At 44.7% G+C, this 21,412-nt stretch overlaps 1 protein-coding gene and 1 pseudogene across 1 annotated transcript in view; one reads left to right on the top strand and one right to left on the bottom strand.

Moving 5' to 3' along the window:
• Positions 1-21,412, top strand: part of FGD6 (FYVE, RhoGEF and PH domain containing 6) — a 170,444-nt gene that overhangs the window by 78,360 nt on the left and 70,672 nt on the right. The window contains exon 3 of the mRNA XM_030214964.1: positions 3,570-3,705. Within this exon, the coding sequence (XP_030070824.1) occupies positions 3,570-3,705 (136 nt within the window). The remainder of the gene's footprint in view (positions 1-3,569; positions 3,706-21,412) is intronic.
• Positions 14,271-14,336, bottom strand: LOC115478264 (annotated as a pseudogene).

The raw sequence follows: 21,412 nt of genomic DNA, 5'->3' as shown, positions 1-21,412 counted from the left end.
AAAATAGCCTAGCTTGTGGTAAAATAAGTTTTAGCAGTAGCCCACGTTGATAACTTCCCCTCTCGGTGCTATCAACCATATCCATTAATTTTTTTTTTTTTTTTTAGTGTTGATTTAATTGCCAATGCACAAGGAAAGGATAGTTAGGTTGGCCTGACATTACGTTTCCGCATTCCGTCGACCTGGAGGGAATCCTTGAGGGAGTCCCGCAGGAACTGCAGGCTTTCAGCTAACCCTGTCCCCATGCATACATAAGATAGTAGATGACAGCAGAAAAAAAGACCTGCATGGTCTCTATTCTAGACCTCACTTAAGGAAAAATAATCAACACGAACGGTAAGAAAGCATGACAATAATGAAATAGTGACATTTCAAAAGAATATTATCAATAGAAATCAAACAAAATAAAACATGGAAAAGAAAATAAGATACCTTTTTTATTGGACAGAACTTAATACATTTCTTGATTAGCTTTTGAAGGTTGCCCTTCTTCGTCCGATCGGAAATAAGCAAATGTGGTAGCAGGTAGTATATATAAGAGAAACATCAAAGCATTACTTTGACAGGACTTAATAAGGATCTGGGTTTTCTAACCCATTATAAACGATAAAGCTGTATTTCTCTGTTTATTACCCTCCTCTCACCTACCAACACCCATTCGGTTAGAATATCAATGAAATGCTTTGATGTCCCCAAGCATACCCCCACCCTCCCACTCTGTCAGACAGTCAAAGTAATGCTTTGATGTTTCTCTTATATATACTATCTGCTACCACATTTGCTTATTTCCAATCTGAGGAAGAAGGGCAACCTTTGAAAGCTAATCAAGAAATGTATTATGTCCAATAAAAAGGGTATCATCTTATTTTCTTTTCCATGTTTTATTTTGTTTGATTTCTAGTGATAACCTTTAAGAGTGGACGAACACGGCTACCACACCGCACTGCTAAAAGAATATTAAAAATCCACTGTATTCATGTATAAGCAAGTATGCCACTTATCTCCTTTAAAAATGCTTATATCCTCAATTACAGACTAAATTGTTTTGTTTTTTATTTTCTTAAATATTTGGCATGAACATTACAATATAGGCATTTTTCAAGGGACAAAATGATGCAATGACAGCTGTGAGATGACTAAATATCAGATGATGGACTGTTCAAAACAAAAATAACCAAAAACAGTGCAGAGATGAGAGTATAACAACTGTACGTTAGTGAAAGGGAAACCCAGCAGCTAGTTACAAATCGGACAGGAGAACGCCAGATGAATGGCCTGGTCAGAGAAGCGAATGAAAAGGGTCAGTAGTAACAGGAAAAAAAAAAAGAGGATTTCCTGCTTTAGGTTTTTTGCTCTCTGCTCTATTAATCCACTTCCGGCTTTTCCTGCTTTGTTCAGTTTTTTTTTTTTTCGTTTCTACATCTCTTCAATGGTTTTCACCTCCTTCACAGTCAGCTCATAAGGGGGGAACCAAGTAACGATGCTACCGTTGGATGAAAGCTGAAAACATTCGGTACCTTGGTGGAAAATGTACAGGGTCGGCAAGCTGTGAGCTTTGTGGTGCCCTGTAGCATTTGTGTAAGCACAGGTAGCCAGTTTGTAAGGTTGCCCGATAGTGCAGGAGTCAGTGTTTTTCGCATTTCTAACAGGCTTCCTGGCATTCAGTGTAAAAGCTGCGGGTTGTCGTAGTCTGGCAGTGTTGCAAGAGGGACAAAGCATTCAACTCACTGTCTATTTGAATTGCCTGGTTCTTCCCAAACACCTCTTTGCTAGTTTTACCAGCCTTCAACTTTTGTGATATAAAGGTAAGAGTTCATTCCAACTTAGAACAATATCCAGGTCTGGCTTTTTAATTACCTGCTTCGGGTGAGTCTTTTGCATTGGAACACATGTGTCTGCTTCTCCAAAGGTGGCACCGCCTCTTCGACTCTATTTTTCTTAAAAGGGTAGGGGGGGGGGGGGGGGGGAAGGGATCTGTAATGGGGCTGTGGCACTTTATTTTTGTAACTTTTTTTTTTTTTTGTTACTTAGCAGCAAGCCAGAAAGTAACTAGTTGCAGGTTAAGTTTCTTTAAACACAACAGTTTTTTCTGTATCTGTATAGGGGATGCTTTGCTTGAACTGTGCTCTGTGTGTGGAGCTCTTTGATTCAGTTAGGAGGGAAATTAAAAAAAAAATGTGTGCGGGGTCCTGCAGGCAAACTTTGAAAGGAACTGTGTCTCCGTGAAGTTTCTCTTCAGAAAATTCTGGAGTTTGTGGTAGTGAAAAGGCCCAGCCCTACCTCTGCATCTCTCTCTCTGTCTCTCTCCCTCCTTCTCTCTCTGTCTCTCTCCCTCTTTCCCTCTCTCTCCCTCTTTCCCTCCCTCTCTCTGTCTCTCTCCCTCTCTGTCTCTCTCTCTCTCTCTCTCTCCCCTTCTCTCTCTCTCCCTCTTTCCCTCTCTCTCTGTCTCTCTCCCTCCCTCTCTCTGTCTCTCTCCCTCTTTCCCTCTCTCTCCCTCTTTCCCTCCCTCTCTCTGTCTCTCTCCCTCTCTGTCTCTCTCTCTCTCTCCCCTTCTCTCTCTCTCCCTCTTTCCCTCTCTCTCTGTCTCTCTCCCTCCCTCTCTCTGTCTCTCTCTCTCTCCCCCCCCCCTCTCTCTCTCTCTCTCCCTCTCTCTCTCATATTAAAACAAATACCACTTATGCTGACACCTTTGGGGAATCTGCAGGAAGGGCAATGAAAATGATAAAGGGGATGGGGCGACTTCCCTACCAGGAAAGGCTGAAGCGGCTAGGGCTCTTCAGCTTGGAGAAAAGGCGGCTGAGAGGAGATATGAAAGAGGTCTGTAAAATAATGAGTGGACTGGAAAGGGTAGACGTGAAGCGTCTGTTTACTCTTTCCAAAAATACTAGGACTAGGAGGCATGCGATGAAGCTATAACGCAGTAAATTTAATACTTAATTAATTTAATCGGAGAATTTTTTTCTTCACTCAACGTGTAATTAAAATCCTGGAATTTGTTGCCAGAGAATGTGATAAAGGTGGCTAGCTTAGCGGGGTTTAAAAAAGGTCTGGATGGCTTCCTAAAGGACAAGTCGATAGACCATTATTAAATTGACTTGGGGAAAATCCAGTGCTATTTCTGGGATAAGCAGCATAAAATGTATTGAACTTTTTTGGGATCTTGCCAGGTATTTGTGACCTGGACTGGCCACTGTTGGAAACAGGATGCTGGGCTTGATGGACCTTTGGTCTGTCCCAGTATGGCAATACTTATGTACTTATGTACTTGGGATTCTAAATGGAATCTTGCTACTCTTTGGGGTTTTTCATGGAATGTCGCTACACTTTGAAATTCTGCATGGAATCTTGTTATTCTTCAGAATTCTAGAATCTTGCTACTCTTTGGGGTTCTAAATGGAACGTTGCTACTATTTGGGTTTCTGCCAGGTATTTGTGACCTGGATTGGCCACAGGATGCTGGGCTTGATTGACACTTGGTCTGTCCCAGTGTGGCGATACTTATGTACTTATGTAAAATGACTTTGAAGCTTTAAAATAAATCTTTAAAATGTCTGTGTGTTTTCCATTAGCCCCTCCCAGGATGAGCCTGGCATGGAACCAGGTATGGTTCAGTCCGATGAAGAGGAGGTCATGAACAGTTCTGATGAAGATGACTCCAGCTCCGATTCTAGTAAAGGGGACCTAGATCACCTGGAAGATAAGCAGGTAGGTTTTAAATTTTCCGAGCTGCGCTGGTTGAATGTCTTTCAGTTGCACAGTCATAGCACTCTGTTTTGGTGGGATTGGTGGGCAGGGCTGCCGAGAGAGACAGCTGGTGCCAGGGCAGGACTGGGCCACCATGCTTCCCCCACCTGGGCCGCTGCCCCCATGCCATGTCCCAACCCTGCTCTCCCTCCCCCACACTCGGACTGCCACCATGCTTCCCCCACCTGGGCTTCTGCTCCCGTGCCGTGTCCCACCCCTGCTCTCCCTCCCCCACACTCGGGCTGCCACCATGCTTCCCCCACCTGGGCCGCTGCCCCCGTGCCGTGTCCCACCCCTGCTCTCCCTCCCCCACACTCGGGCTGCCACCATGCTTCCCCCACCTAGGCCGCTGCCCCCATGCCATGTCCCAACCCTGCTCTCCCTCCCCCACACTCGGGCTGCCACCATGCTTCTGCTCCCGTGCCGTGTCCCACCCCTGCTCTCCCTCCCCCACACTCGGGCTGCCACCATGCTTCCCCCACCTGGACCGCTGCCCCCATGCCATGTCCCAACCCTGCTCTCCCTCCCCCACACTCGGACTGCCACCATGCTTCCCCCACCTGGGCCGCTGCCCCCGTGCCGTGTCCCACCCCTGCTCTCCCTCCCCCACACTCGGTCCGCTGCCCCTGCCCCTTTCTGTCTGCTGCCTTTCTCTGTCCTCTCCTGCACTATTCCTGTCCGTGCCGGGAGTCGGGACCTGGATGATTGCATTAACACAATATCGTGTTAAATGCAATCATCCAGGTCCTGGGCGGCATGCAGGAGAGGACAGACGGACGCAAGCAGGAATAAGCTTGCCAATGCTGGACCTGAGCTCGTCCCCCTCCCCCCCCTTGGAAGCCAGGCCTGGGGAATTTTGCCCCCCCCCCCCCACATGCCCCCTCTCTCGGCGGTCCTGGTGGTGGGAGGGGAAATCCCTAAATGAATGGATTTGAGTGGACAGTAGGGACAAACAAAATAGCAGATCAAGATAAACGTGAAGATTTTATTGATATCATATACCAGAATATTGCCCGACACAGGCCGCGTTTCGCCCAAAAGGGCTTCGTCAGGGGCTAAATTATTGACTGTACAGAACCAATGTTCCAACTGGAAATATGATTTATACACATCAAACATAAAAGGACATATAGTAAAAAAAAACCAGCAAGGTGACCACAACTTTTGTGTAACGATCAACCAAACACCTCACAACTCTGAATGTGGTCACCTTGCTGGTTTTTTACTGTATGTCCTTTTATGTTTGATGTGTATAAATCATATTTCCAGTTGGAACATTGGTTCTGTACAGTCAATTTAGCCCCTGACGAAGCCCTTTTGGGCGAAACGCGGCCTGTGTCGGGCAATATTCTGGTATATGATATCAATCAAATCTTCACGTTTATCTTGATCTGCTGTTTTGTTTGTCCACATTGGAGTTTGCAGGTCGATTGCCTTGCTGATTTTTGAGTGGACAGTATTCTGGAACACTATATGGGTGCCCCAAAAAGACTACCTGTTGTTGAACCCCCTTTTCCAAGGTATAGTATGGACTTGTTCAAATTCAGTCCTCCAGGGCCACAAAGGGTCGGATTTTCAGGATATCCTTAAGCAGTTGCACACAGTGGGAGCGGTGGCCATTCAAATCTTTCTCACGCATATTTATTTGGGCTGTGCTAAAAATATGACCTGTTTGTGGCCCTCAGGTATGGTGTATGCATCTCTTTCCTATGACAATTCATTTTACGTGATTTTATTTATTTATTATTTATTGCATTTGTATCCCACATTTTCCCACCTATTTGCAGGCTCAATGTGGCTTACAGAGTTTTGGTTATGACATAGTCATTCCAGGATATCAGATACAATTAGTAATATACAGCGATTAAGAAAGGGAAGAGAGAAGGAAGGTGTTGGGCAGTATAGATGGTGGATTTTAATAACTGGGTGGGTTGGTGAGGTAGTTTTGTAAGGCTATGATCATTCACTTTTCTTCCTTTATGTTACTCTTTAATCACATCCTTCTAGTAACATAGTAGATGACGGCAGAAAAAGACCTGCATGGTCCATCCAGTCTGCCCAAGACAAACTCATATGTGTATACCTTACCTTGAATTTGTACCTGTCCTTTTCAGGGCACAGACCGTATAAGTCTGCCCAGCAGTATTTCCCGCCTCCCATCATCGGCTCTGGTACAGACCGTGTAAGTCTGCCCTCCCCTATCCTAGCCTCCCAACCACCAACCCCTTTTCCCCCCCCACCTGCTCCGCCACCCAATTTCAGCTAAACTTCTGAGGATCCATTCCTTATGCACAGGATTCCTTTATGCATATCCCACGCATGTTTGAACTCCGTTACCGTTTTCATCTCCACCACCTCCCGCGGGAGGGCATTCCAAGTTTTAAGCTGTATACAAACTTCGGGTGAATTTCTTCAAAAAGGCAGGAACAAATTTTAAACCAAGGCTTAATTTCTGCTGGAAAGAGGCAGAACAGCGTTCCAGTACTTCTTACTACTACTACTTAACATTTCTAAAGCGCTACTAGGGTTACGCAGCGCTGTACAATTTAACATAGAGGGACGGTCCTTGCTCAAGGAGCTTACAATCTAAGAGACAAGTGAACGGACAGTCCGATATGGGCGGTCAAATTGGGGCAGTCTGGATTTACTGAACGGTAAGAGTTAGGTGCCGAATGCAGCATTGAAGAGGTGGGTTTTAAATAAAGACTTGAAGATGGGCAGGGAGGGGGCTTGGCGTAAGGGCTCAGGAAGGTTGTTCCAAGCATAGGGTGAGGCGAGGCAGAATGAGCGGAGCCTGGAGTTGGCGGTGTTGGAGAAGGGTGCAGAGAGGAGGGATTTGTCCTGTGAATGGAGGTTACGGGTGGGAACATAAGGGGAGATGAGGGTAGAGAGGTAGTGAGGGGCAGCAGACTGATTGCATTTGTAGGTAAGAAGGAGAAGCTTCTTACAGCTCAGGAAGTGACATCATGGCTGTTCCCAGTGTTCTTCCTATCGGACTAACTTCCCCTTGTGGTCTGGCTTCTCCATCTCTCTTCCCCCCCCCCCCCCCCCCCACCCAACCTTCTGACCAATGTACCTTTTAAATTTGTCTTTTCTAGTGGTTGCTGGTAATGAGCAGCGACTCACATGTGCTTCTCATGGCCAGCCCCCAAAGCCTTCCCTCTCATTTCAACTTCCTATTTCTGGATAGGCAAGACAAATCAGAGGGAAGGTTTTGGAACCAGCCGTAAGCACATGTATGAATTGCTGCTTGCTGCCAGCATCCTCTAACTTTGAAGGGTATGTCTGTGTGTGTGTGTGTGTGTGTGTGGGGGGGGGGGGGGGGCATGACAGACAGATGCTGGACCATGGGAGGAAGAGGAAGAACAGAAGGGAAGAGAGGGAGAGATGCTGGACCATTGGTGGGAGGAGAGAAGTAGTACTGCTGGACAGGGAAGAGATGGTGGGATTCTGGGTATCTTTTAACTGTATTTTCAGGCAGCTGATCTATAAGTCAGACACCCATGGCGTAAACAAAACAGGAGTGTCACCAGTTTTAAATGACGAATGTATTTGATCCTCCTAAAGTGATGTCTTGACATCCAGAGGTGGCCGGTTCAAATCTCACCGCTACTGCTTGTGATCTTGGGCAAGTCACTTAATCCTCCATTGCCTCGGGTACAAACTTAGATGGTGAGCTCTTGAGTGACAACGTGGTGGACTTTGGTCCTGGGGAACTGAGGAACTGAGTTCGATTTCCCACTTCAGGCACAGGCAGCTCCTTGTGACTCTGGGCAAGTCACTTAACCCTCCATTGCCCCAGGTTCAAATAAGTACCTGTATACAATATGTAAGCCGCATTGAGCCTGCCATGAGTGGGAAAGTGCAGGGTACAAACGTAACAAAAATAAAATAGATACTATTGGAGATTCTACATGGAATGTTGCTACTATTGGAGATTCTACATGGAATGTTGCTATTCCACTAACAACATTCCATGTAGAAGGCTGCGCAGGCTTCTGTTTCTGTGAGTCTGACGTCCTGTACATATGTGCAGGACGTCAGACTCACAGAAGCAGAAGCCTGCGCGGCCACATTGGTGGTCTGCAAGGGCCAACTTCTACATGGAATATTGCTAGTGGAATAGCAACATTCCATGTAGAATCTGAAATAGTAGCAACAGAATCTCAATAGCAGCAACATTCCATCTAGAATCTCCAATGGTAGCAACATTCCATGTAGAATCTCAAATAATACTACTACTACTACTATTTAGCATTTCTATAGTGCTACAAGGCGTACGCAGCGCTGCACAAACATAGAAGAAAGACAGTCCCTGCTCAAAGAGCTTACAACCTAATAGACAAAAAAATAAATAAAGTAAGCAAATCAAATCAATTAATGTGAATGGGAAGGAAGAGAGGAGGGTAGGTGGAGGCGAGTGGTTACAAGTGGTTACGAGTCAAAAGCAATGTTAAAGAGGTGGTCTTTCAGTCTAGATTTAAAGGTGGCCAAGGATAGTAGCGACAGTGGAGGAGTGGCCTAGTGGTTAGGGTGGTGGACTTTGGTCCTGGGGAACTGAGGAAGTGAGTTCGATTCCCACTTCAGGCACAGGCAGCTCCTTGTGACTCTGGGCAAGTCACTTAACCCTCCATTGCCCCATGTAAGCCGCATTGAGGCTGCCATGAGTGGGAAAGCGTGGGGTACAAATGTAACAAAAATATAATAGATACTATTGGAGATTCTACATGGAATGTTGCTATTCCACTAGCAACATTCCATGTAGAAGGCTGCGCAGGCTTCTGTTTCTGTGAGTCTGACGTCCTGCACATACGTGCAGGACGTCAGACTCACAGAAGCAGAAGCCTGCACGGCCACATTGGTGATCTGCAAGGGCCGACTTCTACATGGAATGTTGCTAGTGGAATAACAACATTCCATGTAGAATCTCAAATAGTAGCAACAGTGGAGGAGTGGCCTAGTGGTTAGGGTGGTGGACTGTGGTCCTGGGGAACTGAGGAACTGAGTTTGATTCCCACTTCAGGCACAGGCAGCTCCTTGTGACTCTGGGCAAGTCACTTAACCCTCCATTGCCCCATGTAAGCCGCATTGAGCCTGCCATGAGTGGGAAAGCGCAGGGTACAATTGTAACAAAAAAAAAAAAAAATACCCAGAGTACCTGAATGCAACTCACTTTGAGCTACTACTGAAAAAGGTGTGAGCAAAATCCAAATCAATAAATGTATACATCCATTCAGGTAAAAAGCTGTCTACCATTGTACCGCTTATTCATAAACCAACTCCCTGTCTTGCTCCCTGTTGTCCTTTGGGGTCTGATTACTTGAAGAATCTCTTTGGGGGGGTGCCTAAGGCGGATTCGTTCAGCAGCACTTTCTGTTTTAATTCAGACCATTTCTGATGTCACTCACCTCCCCAGCTACATAATCTTAGGTACCTGAAAGAGACATATTGCCAAATTTCAGACGCACCCTGCGACTGTATTCTCATTTTTCTTCCTTCGTATTCTGCAGCAGGATGGGTATCAAATATGCAGATACGCAGTCACTACTATTTTAAATTGCTTTCTTATTTATTTGAGAACTGACCTTCAAGTGCACTCAATCTGCAGCCCCCCATTACCTCTCTACCCTCCTCTCCCCGTATGTTCCCACCCGTAACCTCCGCTCCCAGGACAAATCACTCCTATCTGTACCCTTCTCCACCACCGCTAACTCCAGACTCCGCCCCTTCTGCCTCGCATCACCTTATGCCTGGAACAGACTTCCCGAGCCCATACGCCATGCGCCCTCCCTGCCCATTTTCAAGTCCTTACTCAAAGCCCATCTCTTCTCCCTTGCTTTTGGCGCCTAACCACCTTCCCCATTCATGATACCTACACTGACTACATAGTTTGTAACCTTTAGATTGTAAGCTCTCTTGAGCAGGGACTGTCCTTCCCCATGTTAAAACTTGTACAGCGCTGCGTAACCCTGGCAGCACTATAGAAATGCTAAGTAGTAGTATATATATATATATTTTTTTTTAATTTTCAAAACTGTTTGTTAAAGCTTAAACGCTCATAGGAAGCTGCAGTATGAACTGTTATATTAAAGCATAAAATTTCTCTTCCCTATGACAAAAATCAGCTGCTAGAATTCAGATTTTCCGATTTCCTCAAGGGTACCCACTTGCAGTCACCAGTTTTTCGGCCACAACAAGTCAGTAAAAGCTAATGAAATGTGATCTTCCTTTAGGGGTAGGAGGTTTTGCTCCCTAATTGCTCTAGTCATCTACCCTTAGTATCACGGCCGTCTTTATTTAACATAACATGATGTAACGTAACATTGGAATTTGTATTCTGCTTGTACTTAGACAGTTCTAAGTGGATTATGTAACAAGGGCACCAGAAACTTTTACTGGGATTTACATAATGAGAAAGACTGGTTTATACGTGTGCTAACAGATTAATTTAAGACTTATTTATTTATTTTGATTTAGCTCACACCTTTTTCAGTAGTAGCTTAAGGTGAGTTACATTCAGGTACTCTGGATATTTCTCTGTCCCAGGAGGGCTCAAATCTAAGTTTGTACCTGAGGCAATGGAGGGTTGAGTGACTTGCCCAAGATCACAAGGAGCAACAGTGGGATTTGAACTGGACACCTCTGGATTGCAAGACCAGTGCTCTAACCCCTAGGCCACTCCTCCACTAGTAACATTCCATCTAGAATCTCAAATAGTAGCAACATTCCAGAATCTCAAAAAGTGGCAACATTCCAAGTAGAATCTTCAATAGTAGCAACAGTCCATATATTTAGATTTTGCTCAGACCTTTTTCAGTAGTAGCTCAAGGTGAGTTACATTCAGGTACTCTGGATATTTCTCTGTCCCAGGAGGGCTCAAATCTAAGTTTGTACCTGAGGCAATGGAGGGTTAAGTGACTTGCCCAAGATCACAAGGAGCAGCAGTGGGATTTGAACTGGTCACCTCTGGATTGCAAGGCTGGTGCTCTAAACAAAAAAACAGCACCACGGGCCTTTAAAATGGAACAAAGTTCTTTAATGAATGAGCCTTGACCCGACACGGGCCGTGTTTCGGTGACTAGCACCTGCGTCAGGGGTCTACATAAAATACAAAACATAGAAATAATATATTTTTAAAAATTGTTAACATATAATGAATAAAACCAAGAATTAAAAATAATATTTAGACTCATCAAGCATACATATATAAGCCTATATAAACACCTAAAGCATTTAATATTTTAACATTGCATTTAATAATTTAACATTCTCATATATTATTATATAGTAATTTGAAAATAAATGGATAATTAATCAAAACAAAAATGGTAATGGTAACTCACCACAGTGATGACGTGGAAAACTTGGGGAATAACTCGAATATTTTCATCTACAATATTCCTTACTTTTGGACAAAAATTTTTTCATATATTAATATATGTTTAAAATGCTTATTTTAATTATTAATAATATATTTTATAGAAGGCCATATTATATAATACTGGCTATAACTGAATTTAAAAATAGTTTTTTAAAACATTTTAAAATATACAACAAATTTCAAACATTACACTGATAATATCATGAGCCTTCAAAAACATTCAAATCAGCACAGAATAAATAGATATATACATCTTCAAATATAAAAGCCAAAAATATAATATCTAGTGGCATTACTTGATCTTAATTTTGAAAAAACAGCATTTTGTCACTATATGTGTATATATATATACATATATATACAGTGGGGGAAATAAGTATTTGATCCCTTGCTGATTTTGTAAGTTTGCCCACTGACAAAGACATGAGCAGCCCATAATTGAAGGGTAGGTTATTGGTAACAGTGAGAGATAGCACATCACAAATTAAATCCGGAAAATCACATTGTGGAAAGTATATGAATTTATTTGCATTCTGCAGAGGGAAATAAGTATTTGATCCCCCACCAACCAGTAAGAGATCTGGCCCCTACAGACCAGGTAGATGCTCCAAATCAACTCGTTACCTGCATGACAGACAGCTGTCGGCAATGGTCACCTGTATGAAAGACACCTGTCCACAGACTCAGTGAATCAGTCAGACTCTAACCTCTACAAAATGGCCAAGAGCAAGGAGCTGTCTAAGGATGTCAGGGACAAGATCATACACCTGCACAAGGCTGGAATGGGCTACAAAACCATCAGTAAGACGCTGGGCGAGAAGGAGACAACTGTTGGTGCCATAGTAAGAAAATGGAAGAAGTACAAAATGACTGTCAATCGACAAAGATCTGGGGCTCCACGCAAAATCTCACCTCGTGGGGTATCCTTGATCATGAGGAAGGTTAGAAATCAGCCTACAACTACAAGGGGGGAACTTGTCAATGATCTCAAGGCAGCTGGGACCACTGTCACCACGAAAACCATTGGTAACACATTACGACATAACGGATTGCAATCCTGCAGTGCCCGCAAGGTCCCCCTGCTCCGGAAGGCACATGTGACGGCCCGTCTGAAGTTTGCCAGTGAACACCTGGATGATGCCGAGAGTGATTGGGAGAAGGTGCTGTGGTCAGATGAGACAAAAATTGAGCTCTTTGGCATGAACTCAACTCGCCGTGTTTGGAGGAAGAGAAATGCTGCCTATGACCCAAAGAACACCGTCCCCACTGTCAAGCATGGAGGTGGAAATGTTATGTTTTGGGGGTGTTTCTCTGCTAAGGGCACAGGACTACTTCACCGCATCAATGGGAGAATGGATGGGGCCATGTACCGTACAATTCTGAGTGACAACCTCCTTCCCTCCGCCAGGGCCTTAAAAATGGGTCGTGGCTGGGTCTTCCAGCACGACAATGACCCAAAACATACAGCCAAGGCAACAAAGGAGTGGCTCAGGAAGAAGCACATTAGGGTCATGGAGTGGCCTAGCCAGTCACCAGACCTTAATCCCATTGAAAACTTATGGAGGGAGCTGAAGCTGCGAGTTGCCAAGCGACAGCCCAGAACTCTTAATGATTTAGAGATGATCTGCAAAGAGGAGTGGACCAAAATTCCTCCTGACATGTGTGCAAACCTCATCATCAACTACAGAAGACGTCTGACCGCTGTGCTTGCCAACAAGGGTTTTGCCACCAAGTATTAGGTCTTGTTTGCCAGAGGGATCAAATACTTATTTCCCTCTGCAGAATGCAAATAAATTCATATACTTTCCAAAATGTGATTTTCCGGATTTAATTTGTGATGTGCTATCTCTCACTGTTACCAATAACCTACCCTTCAATTATGGGCTGCTCATGTCTTTGTCAGTGGGCAAACTTACAAAATCAGCAAGGGATCAAATACTTATTTCCCCCACTGTATATGCATATATATACATATGTATCTGTGTATATGTATATCTATATATTATAGCATAAACAGGGCTTCTATTATCTTTTGAAGCTCTGGGTATATTTAGAAAGCCACGTTAGTAACTGTGTCGGCATTACCGCACCGGCAGCCACTAGCATGGCTTTGTAAAAGAGGGGAGGGTTGTTAAATAATTACAAGGGCTCACAGAACCTTACCTAATTTTGCTGCCTGAAAAGCAAACAGAGATTCAAAATGTTTTGTTCTTTTCTTGCTTTTAATAGAAGGGAAACAAAAGTGTAGTGCATATGTTTTCTCTGCACGGTCTATGAAAATTAGTAAATATATTAGTAAACATATATGACGGAGCTATACAAAACAGAATTTTATTTTTATTGTGTTCTGGCCAGTGTAAAGATATATAAAAAGAGGAAATCCTATCATTTTATTTTCACCTTCTTACTCTCCCTCCCAATCTTTATTTATTTATTTATTTATTTGTTACATTTGTTTCCCACATTGTCCCACCTATTTGCAGGTTCAGTGTGGCTTACACAGTACCGGAGAGGCATTCGCCTACTTCGGTATGAACAAATACAAAGTGATGTTATGGTAGAATAAGGTTCATGTGGAACAGACACATTAGGGAATCGTAGAGCGGAAGAGTTATGTTATGCCATTACGTGCTTTGTTTTCGTTGTGTTGCAGAGTTCAGGCATTTAAGTTGGGTCGGTAGGGTATGCCTTTTTAAACAGGTTAGTTTTTAGTGATTTCCAGAAGTTTAGGTGGTCGTACGTTGTTTTCACGGCTTTTGGTAATGCGTTCCACAGTTGTGCGCTCAAGTAGGAAAAACTGGATGCTTAAGTTGATTTGTATTTAAGTCCTTTGCAGCTTGGGTAGTGGAGGTTTAGGTATGTTCGTGTTGATCTGGATGTGTTTCTTAGAAATCTCTGTCCTCCTGCAACCTGTGTCTGAGCATTAATCTTGTGACAAAATAAGATGACACCTTAAAATGAATCCACCCATTGTGCCCAACCCCGTTCAACCCAGTTGACCAGGGAACAGGTTAACACTGGATTAATGGTCCCCGCTTCAACCTGTGTGCACTTACAACTCTGTCCTATCCAGCTCTCCTCACCCCTTCTGATCCGCTCCTCTTCATCTCGTCACCCCAGCCCACTCGCTCTTCTGGGCTGGCTGGCAGAGACCATGCTAATCTTCTCTGTATTGTTCCAATTTCAGTATATGTGCTGCTGAAGCAAGTACAAGAGAGCTATATAATCTAGAATGAAAAATAGTGTTAGGGATTGAGCTCTGGAATTCGTTGCCAGAGAATGTGGTAAAGGCGGTTAGCTTAGCGGAGTTTAAAAAAAGGTTTGGACGGCTTCCTAAAGGAAAAGTCCATAGACCGTTATTTAAATGGACTTGGGGAAAATCCACTGTTTCTGGGATAAGCAGCATAAAATGTTTTGTACATTTTTGGGATCTTGCCGGGGTATTTGTGACCTGGATTGGCCACTGTTGGAAACAGGATGCTGGGCTCGATGGACCTTTGGTCTTTCCCAGTATGGCAATACTTATGTACTTATGAGCTTCTTCAGTTTACGTCCTGCTTCTGATAGTGCCCAGGAGAGCTGTGTAAGGCAAGGCCTGTGCAAACTTTGAGGTTGCCGAGGTGGCAAAAATGCCTTCACCACTGCTGTTGTTTTAATATCCTCCCTCTGCCTCTGTTCTGTCACTTTTTCCAAGCTCTTGGCATTATGCTGTGCCTTGCTTCTCTTCCAGAGCAGTGGGATGGCTCCGGGCAGGGATTGAAAAAGCAGCATTGCTTTTCACTCCTAGGGGAAAGGTGGCCTACCATTTGGACAGCTAGTGCACGCTGGCCTTTTTGACCACTAACCAAGGCCAATCCAGTGAGGAAGCACAAAGTTAGGGACATGCATGAAATACATTCTTTTTTTATCTATTTTATTTTATTTTCAAATTGTGGGGTTTTTTTTTGTTTGTTTGTTAACAAATTTCCTCGTGCTTGCCATGTTTAGAAATGGCAGCACGTCCCTGAAGGACATATAGAGGGGCTTTTTTAATAAAACATCTAATTTTGGACATTTTAATAAAAACGTCCAAAAATTGAGCAGTGAACATAGCTATTTTTGAACCTGAAAATTTATTTATTTATTTATTTATTTATTTATTTATTTATTTATTTGTGGCATTTATTCCCCGCTTGATAGCAGGTTCAGTGCGGCTTACAAAGTGTGGTACAAAGTATCACGGAGATAATACAGGTATTGGAGCAAAGTGTCGCAGAGATGACATAATTACATGGAGTAGGTTCAGTATGGCTTACAAAGTGTGGTACAAAGTATCACGGAGATAATACAGGTATTGAAACAATGTATCACAGAGATGACATAATTACATAGAGTAGGTTCAGTGTGGCTTACAAAGTATGGTACAAAGTATCACGGAGATAATACAGGTACGGAAACAATGTATCACAGAGATGACATAATTACATAGAGTAGGACAATAATAAGAGATGTAGGGAAGGGATTGGAGTGTGGGTAATACTAGTGGTGTGGAATTAGGTTTGAGAGTTATGACGGGTCATTTGGGTAGGCTTGTTTGAAGAGGTAAGTCTTCAGCAGTTTTCGGAAGGGTAGGTGTTCAGTGGTTTTTCGGATGTGTCGAGGTATGGCGTTCCAGAGTTGGCTGCCTATGACAGAGAAGTTGGATGCGTAGTAGGTTTTGTATTTAAGGCCTTTGCAGTTAGGAAGATGAAGATTGAGGTATGTTCTAGATGTTCTGGTCCAGGTCCTGGCTGGAAGATCGATCAGGTTGGACATGTATATTGGAGATTCGCCATTGAGGATCTTGTGGATCATTGTGTGGGCTTTGAAGTTTATACGTCCCTTGATTGGGAGCCAGTGAAGTTTTTCACGAAGTGGTGTTGCGCTTTCGAATCGTGATTTGCCATAAATGAGTCTAGCTGCTGTGTTTTGGGCGGTTTGGAGTTTTTTCATGATTTGGGCTTGGCATCCGATGAAGATGCTGTTGCAGTAGTCGGCATGGGTGAGCACTGTGGATTGTACTAGATTTCGGAAAGTTTTCTGTGGAAGGTATGGCTTCACTCTTTTCAGGACCCACACATCATGTTGAACATCATCTTCGTCGTGGCTGTTGCGTGAGTTTCTAAAGTTAGGTGTTTGTCTAATGTTACTCCTAGGATTTTTAGATTATCAGATATTGGGATTGTAACATCTAGGGTTCGAAAATTGCCTTTTTTTTCTAGATGTTTTGTGCCCGGTGCATTTTTCTTTTGGGACCATTTTGGGCAAAAAAATATTTCCCAAGAGAAAAACGCCCAAACACCAGCCATTGGGATCTCTGGGGCCATCATTCCTCATAAACTGGCCACACAGACATCCCAGCAGAGCGGTGGGGCAGTCTAGGGGCCACTGCAGTGGACTTCACATGAAAGGTCCAAGGTACACATCTCACCATTACAATAGCTCTTTTAAGCCTGCAGGTGTCACCTATATGTGGGTATAGTAGGTATTTAGTGGTTTCTAGAGGGCTCCACACGTTCCACCACAAATGTACCAGTTAGAGTGGGATATGAGCCCGGGTCCCCTTCACTACTGACCACTAGACTACTCCTGGGACCTGCCTGCTGCTCTGACAAGAATGGTCATCATGAAGCTGTCATAGAGCCTGGCATGTACTGTCACTCTTAGGGGGATGGAAGGGGGTTTGTTATTGTGCTTTAATCCCTCCAGTGGTCATTTTGGTTAACTTATTCATGATTAAAACAGGTCTAGCCAAAAACATCTTAATTTTGGCCCTAGATGGTTTTTTTGTTCCATTATAATTGCAGAAAAATGTTTGGTCCTGCCCAACACACCTTCTTGAAATTTGGACGAACTGTGGAGAAAAACGTCCAAAATCGGAGTGTCGGAAATTGTAATTTGGACATTTGTGAGAGAAAAACGGCCTTCTGCCACCTTTTATGATGGTTTTTGGACTTCTTTATTTTTTTTGTTTTGAAAATGAGCCCCAGTTTCGGTGAAGCAGAATACTTTCGCGGTGGGGAAGGTGGATTTGCCAATTTTTTTGTACCATCTAGGCAGGGCTTTTTTTGTGGGGGTACTTGGGGGTTCTGAGTACCGGCACCTTTTCCATTGTCTGCTAAAATTGATCCATTGAACCCAAGTTTTAATGAAAGAGCTCAGGCTCTACGCACCAATTCTGCCTTGTCATAGGTTCTGTGACTGGTTGCAGGGGGCCTGGCTGCTGTGGAATGGGTCCCTCAGGGATCACCCCACCCTTGAAGGGTGGCCTAGCATTTGAGTACCGGCACCTTTTTTGCTAGAAAAGATGCACTGCATCTAGGATAGCAAAATACTTGTTCCAACCCTATCCTGGTGGAAATGTGCACTGGCCATTAAGCTTCCTGTACAGCGAGGAAGTGCTGGCAACGTAGAGCTTGGTGCTTTTCTTTGGCAGCTGTTGATGGAGGTATTGTGTATACACGGGCCGTGGTACAGAAACACCATACAAAGCTTGCTTACCTCCCTGCTTGGAAACGGGCAGCTGTTTGCTGAAACCCAGATTGTGTGCGACTGATTATATATTTATATTTTATATACATATGTATGTATGTGTATGATTCTCTTGTTTCAGCTAGACTGAAACGAGACAGCTGGAGATTCCTGACCTCGACACGAGCTGCTCCGTGCCCAAAAAAGTTTGCAGAAGCCTCCTGCAGCCATAGTCTGGGAGAATAACTACCCATTTTTAGCAAGCAAGCAGTTTCTGAGCAATGCTACTGTACATAAGTATTGCCATACTGGGACTGACCGAAGGTCCACCAAGCCCAGCATCCTGTTTCCAACAGTGGCCAATCTAGGTCACAAATACCTGGCAAGATCCCAAAAAAGTACAAAATTTTATGCTGCTTATCCCAGAAATAGTGGATTTTCCCCAAGTCCAATTTAATAATGGTCTAAGCTGTCCAAACCTTTTTTTAAACCCCGCTAAGCTAACTGCCGTTACTACATTTTCTGGCAACGAATTCCAGAATTGAATTACACGTTGAGTGAAGAAAAATTTTCTCTGATTCGTTTTAAATTTACTACTTTGTAGCTTCATCGCATGCCCCCTAGTCCTAGTATTTTTGGAAAGCGTAAACGGACGTTTCACATCTACCTGTTCCACTTCACTCATTTTATAGACCTCTATCATATCTCCCTTCAGCCTTCTTTTCTCCAAGCTGAAGAGCCCCAGCCGCTTTAACCTTTCCTCATAGGAAAGTCGTCCCATCCCCTTTATCATTTTTGTCGCCCTTCTCTGCCACCTTTTCTAATTCCACTATATCTGCAGACAATTAAAAAAAAAAACAACTTCTATCAACAACTAGTAAGGTAATAGTGCTAGGTGTCACAGCTGTGGAGAGGGAGGTTGGTACCTGGTGCAGAATTTCCCCCACCCATGTAGTCACTCTACGGAATGTCCTCAGAGGCGTTGTTACAGCCTCTGCACCATTGCGATTTTGAATTAGGTTGAGTTCCATACTTTACAACATTTTTCTTATCTTTCAAGTGGTGAAAGGTGATCATTTTTATAATGTTTTGTACTTTTATATAAGTATTTGAAGTGGAAAGCAGATTCTGTCTTTGCTACTATTTAATTTGTGTTCATGTTATCCAAGTTTAAAGGATTACTTTGGTCTCTCGCTGTTTCTTTCACCCCCGCTGTCTCTGTATGGCGTGATCTGGAGGTCTCTGAACCACTGAGGCACGATCTTCTCTTGCTGTCTCATAGTTCCCTCCTATATGTTGTGAGAGTACTTCTATGATGAATTAGAGGGTTCCAGCCAAAACCGAACCCGTGGCCAAAATCTGCCACCTGGTTTTGACTGGAACTGAAACCATGGCCCTGCCCTCCCGCCACCACCGCAGGCTCGTCCACCAGAGCCAGCCTCCCACCGCCCACCACAGAAAACCCTTTCCTCCCCTTTATCAGTTCTGTGCCCCCCCCCCCTCCCTTCTTCGTAGGTCCTTCCCGGGCCTAACTTTTTTATTTTTTTTTAATTTTTAATGTTTGTTTATATTTTATAAGGAAGTGTGAAATAAAACCAAAAAAGGTATACAAAATAACACAGCTTCAAACATACCGTGATTCTTCAGCGTGTTACTGGGAAACATTCTCGATTATAAACATAAACCCCAAGCCCCAACTCCCTCTACCTCCCACCCCGGCCTACGTTTTAAAAGCCCAGGCGGTCTAGTGTCATCTTCAAGGCAGGAGTGCCCCGAATTGCTCCTGCTCCCACTGGCTGCGTCGTGAAAATGGCAGCCTCGACGTCCTACTTCCAACCTTACGAGGAAGTTGCGGCCGCCATTTTCACAATGCAGCCAGCGGGGGCAGAAGCAACTCAGGGTGTTTCTGCCTCAGAGAGGCCACTAGACCACCAGAGCTTTTATGTTTAAGCTAGTAAAAGAAGCCCGTTTCAGAGCAAATGAAACGGGCGCTAGCAAGGTTTTCGTCGCCAACACCCCCCCCTCCCTGGCCAACCCCTTCGTTCTGCCATTGCTCCGCCCTCAACGTCATGATGTTTGATGCGAGGGCGGGGCCCGGAGCGATTTCGCAACCCCCCCCCGCCTCCCTCCCTGCCAACCCCTTCGTCGTTCTGCCATTGCTCCGCCCTCAACGTCATGACGTTTGACGCAAGGGCGGGGCCCGGAGCGATTTTCCCCCCCCCCCCCCCCCGTCTCCCTGCCAACCCCTTCGTTGTTCTGCCATTGCTCTGCCCTCGAGGGCGGGGCCCTGAGCGATTTTGGTGGCTTCACCACCACGAACCTTCGAACCTTTTTGAAGGAAGTCAGGGCTTGGCTTCACTGGCATCACTGTCTTCAGAACGTTGAGGGTGAGTTTTATATATATATAGATGTTTTTATTAGAGCATCAACATAGCAACCACGTGGTAATATATCAGTCGGTACATCTCAGTATAAGTTCTAACAGTGCGGTTGCTAATATCAGATATGCAAAGGCTAAAACAACTTTTTAAATTAACTCCCCATTCCCTACCCTCAAATAATCACAACTCTAAGTAACTAGTATAACTTCCAACGGAGACAAATAAAAACAATCTTTAGTCAAGATCCTCATTTATCTATAACTGTTAAACCAATCCCATCCAGGCAAACCCCCACATCCCAAGATTCAACTCCTCCAGGTCCCTCCCAACTAGGGTTACCATTCGTCCGGATTTCCCCGGACATGTCCTTTTTGAGGGCATGTCCGGGGCGTCCGGCGGATTTTGCCCGCACACACGTTTGTCTGGATTTCTGGACAAACGTGAGGGCATGCGGGCGGGCGATTGGCGCCGTAGGTCTGGTCTGGTCTCCCCTACCATGTTCCTTGGTGGTCTAGTGATGTCTTCGGGGCAGGAGCGCTGCCTCCCTTGTCCATCATCCTTCTCGGTCTCGGCTGGGGATTCAAAATGGTCGCCGAGAGTTGAAGTCTCGCGAGGCCGCTTCAACACTCGGTGGCCATTTTGAATCCCCAGCCGAGACCGAGGAGGATGCAGGCAAGGGCAGGCAGCACTCCGGGCAGGAAAGAGGGGGCTCTTTCCTGCCCGAAGACGTCACTAGACCACCAGGGCTAGACAGTAAGTGAGGGGGGGGGTATGTGACGGGGGGAGGGGGGCAGGGGAGGGGACTATGTGACGGGAATAGGGGGCAGAATTAGGACCTGAAAGGGGTGTGGCGGGGTAGGGGCATGATGGGGCGGGGCAGGGGGACATGACATGTGTCCTCTTTTTCAGAGGACACAAAATGGTAACCCTACTCCCAACCTCCCTCCCTCCAATCTTCTCCCAGAGCTTTTAATAGCTTGGCTGGGGGAGGGGGAGGGGGAAGAATGGGCTTTCTGTCAGGGGGGGGGAGGGGAAGAGGAGGAGGCTAGCTGGGGGGCGGGGCTACAGTTTCTGCACAGGCATTTTCATCCAAAAACCAAACTTATTCGGCCCCTAAAAGCGACTCTACCTTCTAAAGGTGTATTTTATGTGCTTATAAAATTGCCCTTGTTCATATGCAGAGAATGGGCAGAGCCGAGACAGGATCAACATTTATTCCTGTTTTTTATAATATATCACGTGCGCTAACTTTTGCTTGTCACAAAGTTCCTCCCGCCATGTAGCAGCTAATTTACGAAGGCACAAATGCTGCCTCCTTTATAAAATGTGTACCTTGACTGCATAGATAACCCTTGTATGAAATGACCTGCTTCGTGATAGGGAGGTGTGTTCAGCCTCCTCACAGGTGCAGTCTGAC

Source organism: Microcaecilia unicolor, chromosome 9 (assembly GCF_901765095.1).
Source record: "Microcaecilia unicolor chromosome 9, aMicUni1.1, whole genome shotgun sequence".
Classification (NCBI taxonomy): domain Eukaryota; kingdom Metazoa; phylum Chordata; class Amphibia; order Gymnophiona; family Siphonopidae; genus Microcaecilia; species Microcaecilia unicolor.
Note: the sequence above shows the minus strand (reverse complement) of the source record. Positions and strands in the feature narration are given on the sequence as shown.